At 45.6% G+C, this 14,614-nt stretch overlaps 1 protein-coding gene across 2 annotated transcripts in view; it reads left to right on the plus strand.

Moving 5' to 3' along the window:
* Positions 1 to 14,614, plus strand: part of GNAO1 (G protein subunit alpha o1) — a 408,671-nt gene that overhangs the window by 313,903 nt on the left and 80,154 nt on the right. For both annotated transcript variants that reach the window (XM_090063850.1, XM_090063851.1), the window contains exons 5-6: positions 10,256 to 10,384; positions 11,217 to 11,346. In XM_090063850.1, the coding sequence (XP_089919976.1) occupies positions 10,256 to 10,384; positions 11,217 to 11,346 (259 nt within the window). The remainder of the gene's footprint in view (positions 1 to 10,255; positions 10,385 to 11,216; positions 11,347 to 14,614) is intronic.

Consider the following 14,614-nt stretch of genomic DNA (forward strand, 5'->3'; position numbering starts at 1 on the left):
GGCTAGGATTCAGCGTGACCTGGACAAATTGAAGAAGGCCAAAAGGAATCCCAGAAGATTCAACAAAGACAAGTGCAAAGTCCTGCACATAGAACAGAACAATCCCATGCACCAGTACGGGCTGGGGCTGACTGGCTGGGCAGCACCTCTGCAGAAAAGGACCTAGGGGTTACAGTGGACAATAAGCTGAATATGAGCCAGCAGTGTGCCCTTGTTGCCAAGAAGGCTGATAGCAGACTGGCCTGCATTGGTAGGTATGTTGCCAGCAGGTCAAGGGAAGTGATTCTTCCCCTCTATTCAGCACTGGTGAGGCCACATCTGGAGTACTGTGTTCAGTTTTGGGCTGCCCACTACAGAAATTATGTGGACAAGTTGGAGAGAGTCCAGCAGAGGGCAACAAAAATGGTTCGGGGGCTGAGGGACATGATTTGTGAGGAGAGACAGAGGGAACTGGACTTATTTAGTCTAGAGAAGTGAAGACTGAGAGGTAATTTAATACCAGCCTTCAACTACCTGAAGAGGGGTCCAAAAGAAAATGGAGCTAGATCAGAGGCAGGCAAAATATGGCCCAGGGGCCAGATCCATCCCACCAGGCCATTCTATGTGGCCATCAGGGCCACTAAAAAGTTTAGAAAATTAATATTTATCTTCCCCTGGCTGCCTGCCAAAGATGACATGAGCCAGAGGCAGTAGGACCCAGGGGAAGCCACAGCAGGACCCTGCAAAAGCAAGGCCTGCCAAGCCCTGCCCCACCACCACCACCCAGAGGCCCCTACCTAGCAGAGGCTTCTGGCCTGGGACTGTGGGGTTGTTCCCGTCTCCCTGTGCCGGAGTGGGAAGTTCAGGTAAGAAGTGGGGGCGGGGAGGCAGGGTAGGACTGCGGGTAATCGCTCAAACCTTGGGGCCGAGCCAGCTCCTGCTGAGTCCTGCCATCGTGGCCATGCAGCCAGAAGCCACATGCTCCAGGAGCTGCCAGCAGGCTGGCAGAGAAGAGGGGAGAGCAGCAGCAGGGGTTGGGGGAAATGGAAGCTAGTGGAAGTGCAGGGCCAGTGCCAGTGAGGCCCAGAGCAGGGTGACAGAAGCATAGTGCATGGGCTGTCAGGGATCTATGGAGCCAGCCTGGGCTGTCCCAGAAGGGAGAGAGCAGATCTGGCCCAGTTCCATAGAACCCCTGTTGGCCAGGACCCCACACTCCTGCCATCCTGCTCTGGGCCCCACTGGCACTGGCCCCGGGTCCTGGCATAGGTCCCATGCTCCCACCCAGCTGTTGCTGCACTCCCACACAACCACTCGCTCCTGCTTCCACTGCCCCTCCACTCCAGCCCTGTGGTACAGGTGGGGACCAGCACACGCAGCCCTAACATGCCCCGCGCTCGCCCATCTGGGCTGAGCAGCAGTAGCATGGGACAAACTGCCACTCAGTGGAAAGGGAAAGCTGCCCCTCCCCCTCCTGGCACTTTCTGGTGCAGCCGCTCGGAGCCTGCACGGAGCTTTCCAACATCTCCACCACATCACCTTCACCTCTGGGCTGCCCCATGGGGCAGCAGCAGCAGCACAGAGCAGACAAAGGGCAACTGCACGTGGGCTCTGAGCAGCTGCACCAGGAAGTGCTGGCAGGGGAAGGGGTCCCACTGAGCAGAGTTTGGCCTGTGCTGTTGCTGCTGAGGCTGCCATCGGGGCTGAGCAGCAGCAGCAGTGGCAGCAGGAGCTGGGTAAAAACTGCTGCTCAGCACAGAGGGAAGTGAACCCTTCCCCTTACTGCCACTGGGCAGTTTTTGCTGTGGCCTTCTGGAGCCTGCACCATGCTAGGCTGCAATGCTGCTCCTTGACCACTGCCTCTGGGCTGCTCAGTGTGGCAGTGGGGACAGTGTGAAGCAACCGCAGGACAGCTCACAGGTGATGGTGAAGGAGCTGCATGGCAGCTTAGCAAGGCATGAACTCCAGGCATCTGCAGCAAAAGCTGCCTGGTGTTGAGGGGGAGGGATCACTTTTCCTTGTGTTGAGCAACAGTTTCTGCCCAACTGCTGCTGCCACTGCTCAGCCCCAGTGGACAAGCCTGGAGCTGGCACTACCACTGCATGTAGCCAGGTGGTGCAGAGTGGGCACAGGCCACACTGGGGCTGTGCACTGTTGGTGGTAGTGGGGAAACGCCACAGGGTGCTCAGGCTGTTGTGGGGCAGATGCAGGTGCTGACCAGCTCAGAGGAGTGCATGGGGGGGGCTCCCATGCACACCCCACATACCGTCAAACCCTTCCCACAAACCTCACAGCCACACCCTCCCCCACAATCACACACCCCACAGATACCATACCCACACACACACACACATCCCCACAAACCCCCCATACCCACCCACCCACATCCACACACACATCCACAGCTCCCCACAAACCCCACACTCAGCCACCCATACCCCTGCACGCCCCACACACATACAAGAATAAGACTGCATTTTGAGCTATTGAGAAATGGTAGAAGCTGCATCCTTGGAGGTTTTTAAGACCCTGCTAGACAAAGCTTTGGCTGGGATGATTTATATGGGGATGGTTCTGGGGGAAAAGAGTTCCATCTGGGTTTTGCCCAGGCTGTGCTGGAGGGGGGAGCAGATGCCTCGGAGCCCCCCACAAAGGTTGGGGAGCTCTAATCCACCTGCCCTCCCAGTCTCCCAGGGCAGGCTGGACAAAACCTGACTGAGCCCCTTTCCTCCCATCCTGAAAACAACACTGGAGCTAGTGAAGGGGTGGGGAAGTGGCAGGATAAGGGGAGAGAGGCTGAAAATACGCAGCCAACTCCAAACTGGAGCTCCATCTCCCAACCCCAGGACCCAACAGAGAACATCTGTTGGGTCAGGGGAAATCTCTGTAACTTATAGTGCTTCCTTTGAAGCACTGTGTGTTACAGCGGGGAGCTGCACATCTGTCAGCACCCTATGTCGGTGCCCAGGGCTCCATTTGTCCTCCTCAGAATAGCCCTGTAGCTTCTACCAGTCTAAGCAAGGGGAGCCTAATCTAAGAAGAAAGTCCCATTTGGCAGAGCTGGGTTGTTGCCCCTGGCCTTCTGAGTTTCTAAATGTCTACCTGCAGGTCAAAGTTTATCCAAGCAGATTCCTTTACATCAGTGCAACATCAGTGACATTCTAATGCCTTTTTTTATTTGAAGTGGTACAGTAGGGTATATTAGCACCTTGCTACCTTTCATTTATTTGGCTTTCACACTCTGCAGCTGCTCAGTGAAGGCAGCATGGATACTATTATCATATTTGAATCTCCAGGATTTTTCACACATAACTAGCCAGGGCCAGCCCATCCTATCCTGCAGAACCTGCAGCCACAGGGGGCCCCGCAGCCAAGGGGCCATGACCCACTTGCCCCACCCACCCTCCCCAGCTGCCTGCACCATCTTTAAAGGGCTTGATGCAGGCAGGGAGCCCCTTGCCGGCCAAGTGGGGGAGGAGGCCCCAGCATCAGGGAGGGAACCCAGGCGTTCCCAGTGTGGCGGGCCAGTAGGGGGTGCTCCTGCATTGAGCCACCCACGTCACTGTGCCCAACCACCTTCCAGACTCCGAGTGCCTCCCTGGGGGTGCCTCACGTCTGGCCAACCCCCTTCCTGGAACACACCCACTAGCCTGGGGGTTCCACTGCCACCACCCAGGGTCTGGACTGATTCTGGCTCTGCACACCCTGGGAAACGCAGGCCTACTAGTCCTCAAGGGTACTTGATTCACTTCAAGAAGTTGGGATATTTTCCTCAGTCAGAAGCTCAAGTAGTGGCCTCCTTTAGTAAGCTGAACCAAGGGGACCCCAAGGCATAACCTAGACCCACTCCCAATAAGTCTCCCATACTAGGTACAAAGGAGAACTTCATTTGTTATAGAGGGTAGGGTTGGAATAGGGTAGAGGCTAGAGCAATGTCAGAGAAATTCCAGAGAGCAAACTCCTGGGCTGAGCAGCCTTTGATCATGCAAGCTATGTATGTAGTTAGATCTCAGGTAGCTTACTCACAAGTATCATCCAGAGGCAGGTGAAGATTCCCTCTGGAGGCAGGCAATTCCTTGATTATGAGTTTTGAGAGAGAGAGCAAGTTTCAGATGGTCCAGCTCTTCTCTGTCTCTGAATCTCCCTCATGGCTGCTGCCCCCTCCTCCTGGGCAGTCCTTAACTTATATAGCCCTTGTGACCTCATTTACCTGGTCCAATGGAGGCCAGCACCTTTTGGCTGTCAGCCAACCAATTTGAAATACATCACTAGTTGCCAGGCAGACGCTAGCCCACCAGGGAGCAAGGCCCTCACCCAGGTAGGTGATACCAGTCACATAGGCAGAGGGAGCAGGTTTCCTCCTTCCCTCAGGAATGTATCCAGCTCAGGTTACCCAAAGAAGTAAGGTGTGTATCCGCTGCTGGGCTCATCCTAATCAAAACTGTCACAGAGCAGAGTTTTTGAGGAGAAACAAAGGTGGCCTTCTGCCACACCCATCATATGCTGCCTCCACCCCACACCATCTGCAGCACAGCCCACGTGTGTGCAGCCTGGCCCCAACTATTTTATTTCAGTGAGTTTATACTGCAACTAACCCCAATTTTGATTTGTCGATGGATTGGGGGGCCCCAAAACTATATCTTGCAGGGGTCCCAAAAACTTGTGGGCTGGCCCTGTAAGTAGCCCATCACGATAGGGTATCATGGTGCCTGCACTTATGCAACTGTTTGTTTTTGAGACTGAGAGGGAAGGAAGGGTGACAATCACTACACTTTAGTTACAGCAATATATGATCTCATCAGATGCAGAAACCAGGGATTTAGCTACAGCAGCAGGATGATGAAAGGTGGGTGCCACAGGGAGATACTGTCTTAAAAATCAGTATAATTACACTAGAGGGGAGATTGTGGGGGAATGGGGAGGGTGGTTTAAAGCAGCAGATTAATTCCTTGTTTCCAGAAGCATCTTCTCAAGACCTCCATTCTCTGAACTGGGTTCAGAGAGCCTAGCTGATACTGCTGATTTGCTATTTTTAGCCATTGTCTTTTTTTTCTGTCCATTATGACAATTCATTGTTTGGTGTCCAATGAACAATGCTCAACTTGCCCTCAAATTGTTTAAGATGAGACTACGTAGATTAGAAGCTGCATTTCTCATGCTCAGGAATTGATTTATGAAGGAGCAGATAAGCTTATATGTATCCATGCCCAGCGTTTCATAAGTGATGATTAATTAAAACATGTTATTCTATGGATTTGTGTTGGCTGATTGTTTGAAGGCGACAAGTTGTAGCAGGGTGTCATTTATTGTGATGGTGTGTGGGGTTCTTGTGTTTCAGGAGGACACCTAAGAAAGAGTGCAGCAGATATAGGAGATGTACTATGTGCACATAAAATAAGCTAAGGCAGAGCTATCCATCTCCAGAGCAGCTGAGTGCTACATGCCTGCCAGGTCACAAGCCCTAGGATACACAGCATGTGGGCTGCATTCTGTAGGGGCTGTACAGGTTCCCCAGAAACTCCACTGCGTGAGGTCTCCCATGCTGCTGTCTCATGAGCCCCCACCCCACCCACCCACTGCCACCACTGCACAAGTGACTCCTCCTTGCCTTTTGCTCCCCACTTCTGTCACTTGAGCACTGCCATAGCCGCACAAGCCCCTGCTTGAGCACTGCCATAGCCGCACAAGACCACAACTCAGGCTATTTCCCTCACCACCCCCATACTGATGCCACATGAGCAGCATGAGCCCCATCTCTCCCCTATAACAACTGGAGCAATGGGAGCAGTGGTGCAGAGGCTGTATATAAACTCCTCATGGGCTGGACGTGACCCACAGGCTGCCAGTTGGACAGCCCTATGCTTAGGTATCCCATAATAGAGGTGTGACTGTCCCTGGTAGCTATACTGAGATCCATTTGATCTCTTCTGGAAGCACTGCCCACTTTTTCCTCTTTTTTTTGTGAGATATTACTAAAGTATACTTTTGTGGAGGAGACACTAATACTCTTTTAGTCAAGTGCTTGGTGTTTGAGTCTTTATCTTACAAATAATAAACAACCACTGTTATTAGTTGCACATCAGGCTATTTGCCCACTGTGGTAAAAAGCAAGAAATGTACATTCAAATAAAACCTAAAACAATACACACACACATGATTTCCCTTAAAAAGCTAGCATTTGCTAACAGGTATCATGCAAAAGTATTTGACATAACCGCAGATAAGCTTTCTGCGCAACAAGAAATAACTGAGATAATCATGAGGGATCTGTTAACAAACATTGAGTTTTTTATTTTTTATGTTCATTCACACACAGTAAAAGGCAGCAAAGCAGGGTACCAGGCTCAGGACCTACAGCATTTTGGTTAAAGAGGGAGTATAAATCCTAATCCAAAAAACTTGCAAGATAACAAAAGATCACCTTTGATGCTGAATCAGGGGTTTCACGACTTTGTTTTTATTCATGTCAATATCTAAGAGTATAAATTCCTTTGTGCCACGCTGAAAACCTTGTTCTCCCTTGTCAACAGACCCAAACTATTCTACTGAGCAACAGCCTCTGCTGCATTTTTGTTGATTGGGCATTTGAAACAATCAGTGACAGTCAGGAAGAAGATTCCCCCTTGGGGCAGTGTTGTACCCAATTTAGTGTATCAGGAAGGGGATGAGTCCTGTGAGGCATGCAGTATTGGCTATTGAGACAGTTTACCATTGGTCTGTTCTCACAGGATATGGCCTATACAGTATTTCTTGGTAACCTGAAATTTGCTTCAGAACAAAGCTTTGAAATAAAAGATGCATACAGCAATAGAGCTATTCAACATAATAATGTAAGTGCTAGAGACTTGATCGTGTACCTAAAATTATCCTTTCTTCATCAGTAGATAAGTTCTTACATGCCTCATCACATGTGCTTGCATTTCAGTTTTAAAAACCTAGAGTCCCAATAAGTAAAATATTTTCCAGCACTGTGCAATGGAAATGATGTAGAATGAGGAGAGTATGGGGTTACTGCATGTACTCCAAAGTGGTGTTATTTCTGCTAGTTAAACTGATGCTGACCTCTGTTGGGATTATGGGTCATCAAGACTGTTGGCTGTGATAACTAGCTATCTACAGGAGTGGTTTGGCTTCTGATTTATAGTTTTTAATGGTACGCTGATTGTACTTTGAAGTGATTTCTCTCCATCCTCAATAATGTAGAACTTGAGTCCCTGTTCCTAGCAGGGCTTCTCTGCTGAGAAACTTTAAAAACCTAAAGTTCTATCAGAAAGGAAGTTTCTGCTTCCTTCTAGCATGTAGTAACTATGGTCCTATCATACATTTATAGTGGGTGTGCATATAACATTTCTTACAACGCAGTGGGTGTGTCTACACGTGCATTTGATCTGGGAGCAGTTTACTCATGAGTAAACTACTCACGAGTAAACACTCCTGGGCAAGATGAACGGATGCATGAGTCCCAACATATACCCCAGAACCAAAGTACAGTTTGAGCTCTTTGAACACTTTGAGCTTTTTTCATGAGAACATGGGTCAGCAGGTATAAGCAAACACATGTAAAAACTGCAAAGCTGCCTGTTTATGGAAACATGAAGTTAGAGAGAGTCACATCTTTAGAGAGCCATCTCTTAAATAATGGAAACTGACAACAAGTTGTGAATAAATGAGTGATTATGTCTGCAGCCATCACAGAGAGGAATCTTATTACTGCGATGAGCTAATGTGGCCCCATTCATATATCCATAGCCCATCATAAGTCTATTAAGGAAGCATCTGTCACAAAATCATGATGTTTTTAAATACTTGACAAAGGACATAGTAAAAATAACGCCTACTTACACCTTGCATGTTTCCCTGGGTGATATAATTCCATGATTTTTTCACTGAAAATGAATAATGAAAATGATGAGGAATAAAAATATAAGATAATGTGAGTAGGCTGAACAGTGGGTTTGTTTTTCACTTTCACAGAGACATTGGGACTTTTTTTAAAATTAAGTGGAATATAGCATATGAGTAGGGAATCAAATGATGAAAGTCGCTTAGTAAAGAGTTTGAGGTTCTTTCAGTTCAAAAGACACCTGGGTTCACTTAGGGCATAAATGAAAATCAACTTAGTAGGTTTCATCCTGTTCTTCTATTTTTTTACATCACAAAACCTCCATACAAACAAAATTTCAGCATGATCTATACAAGATAGATGGGTGAATCTACCTTGACTAAGGTTTTCAAAGAAGCTTAAAAGAATTAGATACCCAAATACCATCAAATGTCAATGGGTATTGGGTTCGTAATTCCCTTAAACTCTTTGAAAATCCCAGCCTTTATCAATTTATCTGTTTATCAGTCTGTCTATTTTGGCACTTGCGTGGTCCCTGCTACCTTGGGATGTGAGCAGTACCCAGTTTTTAGAAATAAACTGCAATCCCATCCCACATGAAGTCAAGGAAAGTTTAGCCATTAACTTCAGTGGGGCCAGGATTCCTTTACCATAAGTTTGCAGTTTCCACTACCATAATTTTTGGATTGTTACCCAAGCTAGATCAGAGCAGTACCTCTAGTATTGCTACCAGCTACCACTCTAATAATGATGATTAAGCCAAGTGGAAAATTGTGAACAGTTTAATGGCAATCTTTTACCTAAACTGTCTAACCGGGCATAGTTTGCAGGCTTTGAGTTGGTTCCTATGCAAATAAATAAGTCCAATTCATAAAGCCAGTGACTTACACTTCATCATACAAACCAATGCTCCTGCTTTCAGACCTTGTTTTTCAGTATTAATGCACGGAGTCCTTTATAACTACATTAGAGTATTGGAGACAGTCTTGTAGCATGCTGTGCGCAGTGGCCTTATTTTGCAAAGTACTTAAGCTTGTGGCCCGCCTTAACCATGTACATAGCCTCACCAATTTCAGTGGGATTGTGTTAAGTGCCCGCTGAAGCATATTGCTGGATCAGACCACTGTCAAGCCCCAATCAGAAGCAAGTTCTTATTGGCCACATCTACACATGCATTTTACTGGCTAATTAGTTGTGGATAAGGCATCCCTATCTATACATGCAATGGTATTAGGTAACAGTAAACTAATTTATGATGCAGTAAAAATAGTACTGCCGGGGGCAGTACTATTTTATGCTGGGGTAACTTACTGTGATTAAATGCACATGTAGACACTGGTCATAGGCATAAATTGTGCCTGGTCAGCCCAGCCAGCAGGGAACCAGACTCCTGTCTACTGCCTAGCCATACAGTTCTGCACTTTCAGCACCCTCATGCCTCAGCCAGCCCAACATCACCTGACACCACCACCCAGAGCTCAGGACTGAGTTACCTGGCATAAACTCCTCTACTCTGGCTCAAATTGCTCCTGTTCCAGACACACGTGTTAACCCTGATTCACATACATATTTTGCAGCCCATGATGAATTCAATGTTAAGCATCAATACATTGCTCCTAGTAGCCAACTAATTAATCTCAAGCTGCCTGAAGTGTATCTATACAACACAACACAACCTTCATGACAGTGTAGACATGTCATACTTCTCTACCTGCTGTATGTGTTTTTCTTTCCTCCTCCCAATTTATCTATCACTATTTGATAACCATTTACATTATAAAAGAACCCAAAATATGCCGGGTGCTCTGTAGATACAGAAGACACTCTCAAGAAGCTGATATTTTGGGAGAAAAAATTTGGAAATGAACATTACAAAGAAAACAACAGTATTCTACAGCCACATCTCAGAACACTACACTGCCTGATGCTTAATTAAAAAAACCCCAATGTTTTGATCAAACAGGGATCTACAGTATTGTAAGAATATTCAGGACATGGAGCAGTTTTTTGTTCCACATACATACAGTATGAACCCAATGGGCCCTGGTACCCCTTTGCAGCCCTTGGGCACTACTGCAGTGAATAATACTAATTACATAATTCACAGTCTGGAATCACATCACTCAGGACATGATTGTTTAAGGTCCTGACTCTAGTTCAGCGTTGGGTCTAGTTATCTGGGCCAATATGGTTTGATTTAAAGGTTTTCAATGGAGATTTTTTTCTTGACAAGAATATGAACAGCTTGGAAAAATAAAGCCAACATTGATTAATATGTAGTGGACACTGATTGAACAGGGGATTGGACTAGATGACCTTTTGAGGTCCCTTTCAGCTCTCTTTTTTCCTGCATTCTCAATTCTTGGATTATCATAAACTAACAAAGTTTCTTGAGCTTCTTATTCTTATGGTTTTGTTTTGTTTTTCATTTCATAGCTACCTAGACAGCTTAGATAGAATCGGAGCTGCGGACTACCAGCCAACAGAGCAAGATATCCTTCGGACCAGAGTCAAAACAACCGGCATTGTAGAAACTCATTTCACATTCAAAAACCTCCACTTCAGGTTAGTCTGGTGTAAATGCAATGTTATCTTTTCAGACAATGAATGTTGACAGCTTTGGTATCTTGGCTCAAATTTCTTCTGTCCCAAACCTGCATAATATACCATGCATGATTTATTTAACTAGCTGCTGTGCTCCACCTGAGCGAGAACCAGATTTCTGCAGGGCTACAACTATTGGCATAAAGTGTTTTAAAATGGTTCACCATTCTGCTATGGAAGGCACAGCTTGACTTACATTAGGTAAGATTTCCCTATGGACAAGTTATTCTACATGTGCACATAACAGAGGGGTTTTTTTTATCTTCCTCAGAACCATCAGTGCTGGAGATACAATATGAAAACTAAATATACCACTGGGCCAGTCTAGCTTCATAAATGTAAAAATATCGGACTGAATTCTCACCTAAATGGGATAATGCTATGTAGGTGAATGGAAACGCTTCCAATTGACACTCGAGGGGTACGCCAGTAATTCTTCTCTCAAATGCAGGGGGAAAGATGTTTCAAGCACGTTTCATTATTTACTACAGAATCAAGGGCTGTTCTCATGAAGGCACCTTACCTGTGAAGTCACCAAAGTCCCCAGAGCAATCTACCCACAAACAAGCTATGCTGTCATGAGCTTCCCTGCTAGCAGGTGTCCTTAGGATTCTCCCTTGCAGAGGGAGGGGTTCCACACCTCAGAGGAAGCAGTGATGTGAGCTATTGCAGGCTCTGTTGCCCTATACTTGGAATTGTCTGGGGATGAATACTGAGAAATGCAAAGGTATCACTAACATTTCCTCTTTATTAATGAAGAATAAATGAAGAGCCGTCCCTGTTTCATGCACAGGCTGTTCGATGTGGGAGGTCAGAGATCAGAACGTAAGAAATGGATTCACTGCTTTGAGGACGTCACAGCAATCATTTTCTGTGTGGCGCTGAGTGGTTATGACCAGGTGCTCCATGAAGACGAAACCACGGTGAGTGCTTATCAAGTGATGGAGGCCCAGACACCTTATCACTGCCCTGTCAAATAGCCTTCTGTTGTTCAATGATTGCCTTCCATTCTATTATCATACAAGATTTGTGTGCTTTTGATAATCATATGTCTTTCTTTGACTCTGAAATGCTACGGAGATTCCTTTCTTCTCCCTACTTATGGAATTAAGTCTTCCATTTCCCAGAGCGGAATTACTACAGCTTATTGCTGCAATAACACCTCATTGCTCTGATTAGGTAAAAATGTTTTCTTTTCTCTCTAGTTGATCTTTGTGAATTGTCTTGGGATATGAAAAGGACCTTGGAGCCAAAGGGTAGGGCAATAAGAAATGGTGGTTTTGAAAATAAGCTTCAGGAAAGACAATAATCAGCAGCAGCATCTAGGTACAGAAAGTTATACCAACACCATGAATATCTCAGTTAGAGTCAAGCTATCAGGAGAACTTACTTTTAACTGCAGAAGAAATTCATTTTCAGGAGTTACACTGGAAGTGTTCTGTTTCTTGGGGAATGTGTTTAATGAGTCTTGCAACTTCCTGCTATAGTACTATGCTTGAAATACCACAGCTGTGTAAAAATAAAAGAAAGCAGGATGTATTGGCTCTCTGATGTTTATGTGGAACTACCATTCACCTGAATGAGTTAGATGTATGCACATTTCAAGAGTAAAATAATAGCTGCCATCATTGCTTTTCACCAGCTACACATGGCATACAAAAAGACAGATATATATGCATTTGGGAAGTTAGGCTGTCAGACACAGGACTGATGAGCAGTTGAGATTGTCATTTAAAAGTAGTTACATTAGCCTGACTATGAAAAACCAAAAGCCAGACCAAAAGCTTGGGAAATGTTTTCTTTGTGGCTAATACACAACACCAGAAGTGGTTGCTGTGGTCACCAGATTCTGTACTAGGCTCCAAACTTCATTCCTTTCCTATTGCTAAAGAATCAGATGTTAAAACTAGCAGAATAGAATTCTAAAAATCAGTTTATAATTTGTAGACAATCAGATACTCCTAAACAGACTCTTTTGGTAATGATATCCTGTATCTTCCTCATCAGAATAATTAATTCTGTTAAAGAGATCACCTACTTGCATAAATCTTCTATCACATCACAACACATCACTCCTGAATTTAAACTGATATTACTGTTCATTACCATATAAATAAATCAAGCCTGAGACTGAGATTCTTTACTGTCCCTAACCCACTCCATCATCACTAAATGATAGATAACTTCTTCCACCACCTGTGGATCCCATTATAATTGGCTGAGTTTTTCAAAAGCTTAAAAGAAAATGAAAACCTGACTTTAAAAATCAATTATATGTAGACATTAAAGCCTTTTAGTGTCCACAGAATCCCAGCCATCAACTCTGGGGTCAATTTTTTGTAGTAATACTACTGCCATCTGTCATATAGATCTAAAATAATAGTATGCATATCTGTTTTGTGTCGGCTTGTTGGCCATTTTTCCTAATCCCCAAGAGATGGTCACCCATCAGAAAGAGGAAATCTGCATAGGCCCAAGGGCCTTGCCCCACCTTGGGAAAAGAGTAGGGTAACCACCCATCTCAGATTGGGTGGGACAGTCCCAAAATGGGAACATTAAGTCCCAGTCCTGGACTGCATGACTCCAGGACAACATTTGTTCTGGATTTCCAATGTCGTGCAGAGAGCCAGGTTTTCTGTTCACTGCGGGGGAAAAGCAGGAAATGGCAGGTTTCCCCTTGCAGGCTGGCAGAGTTCCAGCCTGTAAGGGTTGGGGGAAGCAGGATGCAGGGGTGCCACATATACATACATATGAACATGGGTAGGAATATAGCCCCAGGCAACAGTGGAGAGCCGATCCTCCAGCTGTGTGCCGGTAAGTCTAAGGAGAGAGGGGAACAGGGCAGGGCAGATCAAGGCCCCCACAGTGAGGGAGGGAGTGAGGCAGGTGCTGGGTCTGGGGCCGGGGTGGGGAACAGGACAGAGCCACAGGTGGCTCGTCCAGGAGTCAGGAGGGGGTGGCTCCCTGCTGCTTCATACACCAACAGGCTGCCATTTTATTTCCATTTAAATTTTGTTTTGCCTTGTATTCCCTCGGCAGTAGGAAGGCACATGGATTCTCATAGTTTACCCATTTTATCATCAGTCTTTGAATGAATACTTGCTAGTTTAAACAAAATATATTCCAGTAGAATGCTCATTTAGTCTAAATAAAATGAATCCCTACTGAGCTCTGCACAAATAGCTAAGAAAAATAACAAAGTTTAGTATTGTCACTGTATTCTTTCTAAAACCACTACCACCATAGGCAATAGAGCTTCACTTGGTTTCACTACCACCCTCCAGTTAGGGACAGTTTTGCCTACAGATTTAGCCTACTGTTTCCTTCCTGTAGAGATGATTTGCTCTAAAAAACTAACAGTGAAAGCTGTTGTCAGCTGATTTTGCCAACACCTGATTTTGCCATCTGTGTGCATCAGTCACAATGTTGATTTTATTAATGAAAATAAGCTGTTGCTGCTTCTTGCTTGTTGACACAAAGGCAATAAAGTTTAGAGAATAAACTGAATTATTTTCTTCCATATGCATCTCCTGTAGAAATGCTAAGTGCTGGTTGTTTGCACCTGAGCAATACCCTTGAATGCAGCTTGGCTGAACAGGTGTCACTGAGAACAGGTATATGACAACTTACAGAGTCCTTATTACTGGTGATGATATGGAAGGAAAAAAATACCTGGCTTGAGTGCCAGATCCCAGGATGTTTTTGATGTGAACTGAGCATATCATTGACAATAATTGTGAGGGCTCACAATGCCATTTTCCACTATACTGAGTAGAATTATACTTTAAGAGGGTGAAACTTCAGTTAATATGCAGTCAGCCTGTAACAGGCTACAGGCTGGCAGCCTGGAGCAATTAGCCAGCTGGTAACAGACCACCCGCTTAAGGGTAGGGGTGTGCAAAATGGGCTGTATTCGATTCAGATTCGGATTCAGCCTGAATCGGGGGCAGTGATTCAATTTCTTGATTAGGCTCACTGTTCCCGATTCGATTCAGCCAAATCCGAATCTGATGATTTGATGCTGATTTGGAGAATCAGTGATCTGGCCATAGATGCAGCTTTAACTGTTTTTTCTACATACCTCGAGGTACCACGTGTGGTTCATGAATGCTGCAATGGTGGGGTGGATGGAGCATCCCACAGGAGTGCAAAGGGCCTCCCTGCATGCTCAGTGGTGAACCTGGAAGTAGC

This window comes from Crocodylus siamensis, chromosome 9 (genome assembly GCF_052110815.1).
Source record: "Crocodylus siamensis isolate JL-2025a chromosome 9, ASM5211081v1, whole genome shotgun sequence".
In the NCBI taxonomy this organism is placed as follows: Eukaryota; Metazoa; Chordata; order Crocodylia; family Crocodylidae; genus Crocodylus; species Crocodylus siamensis.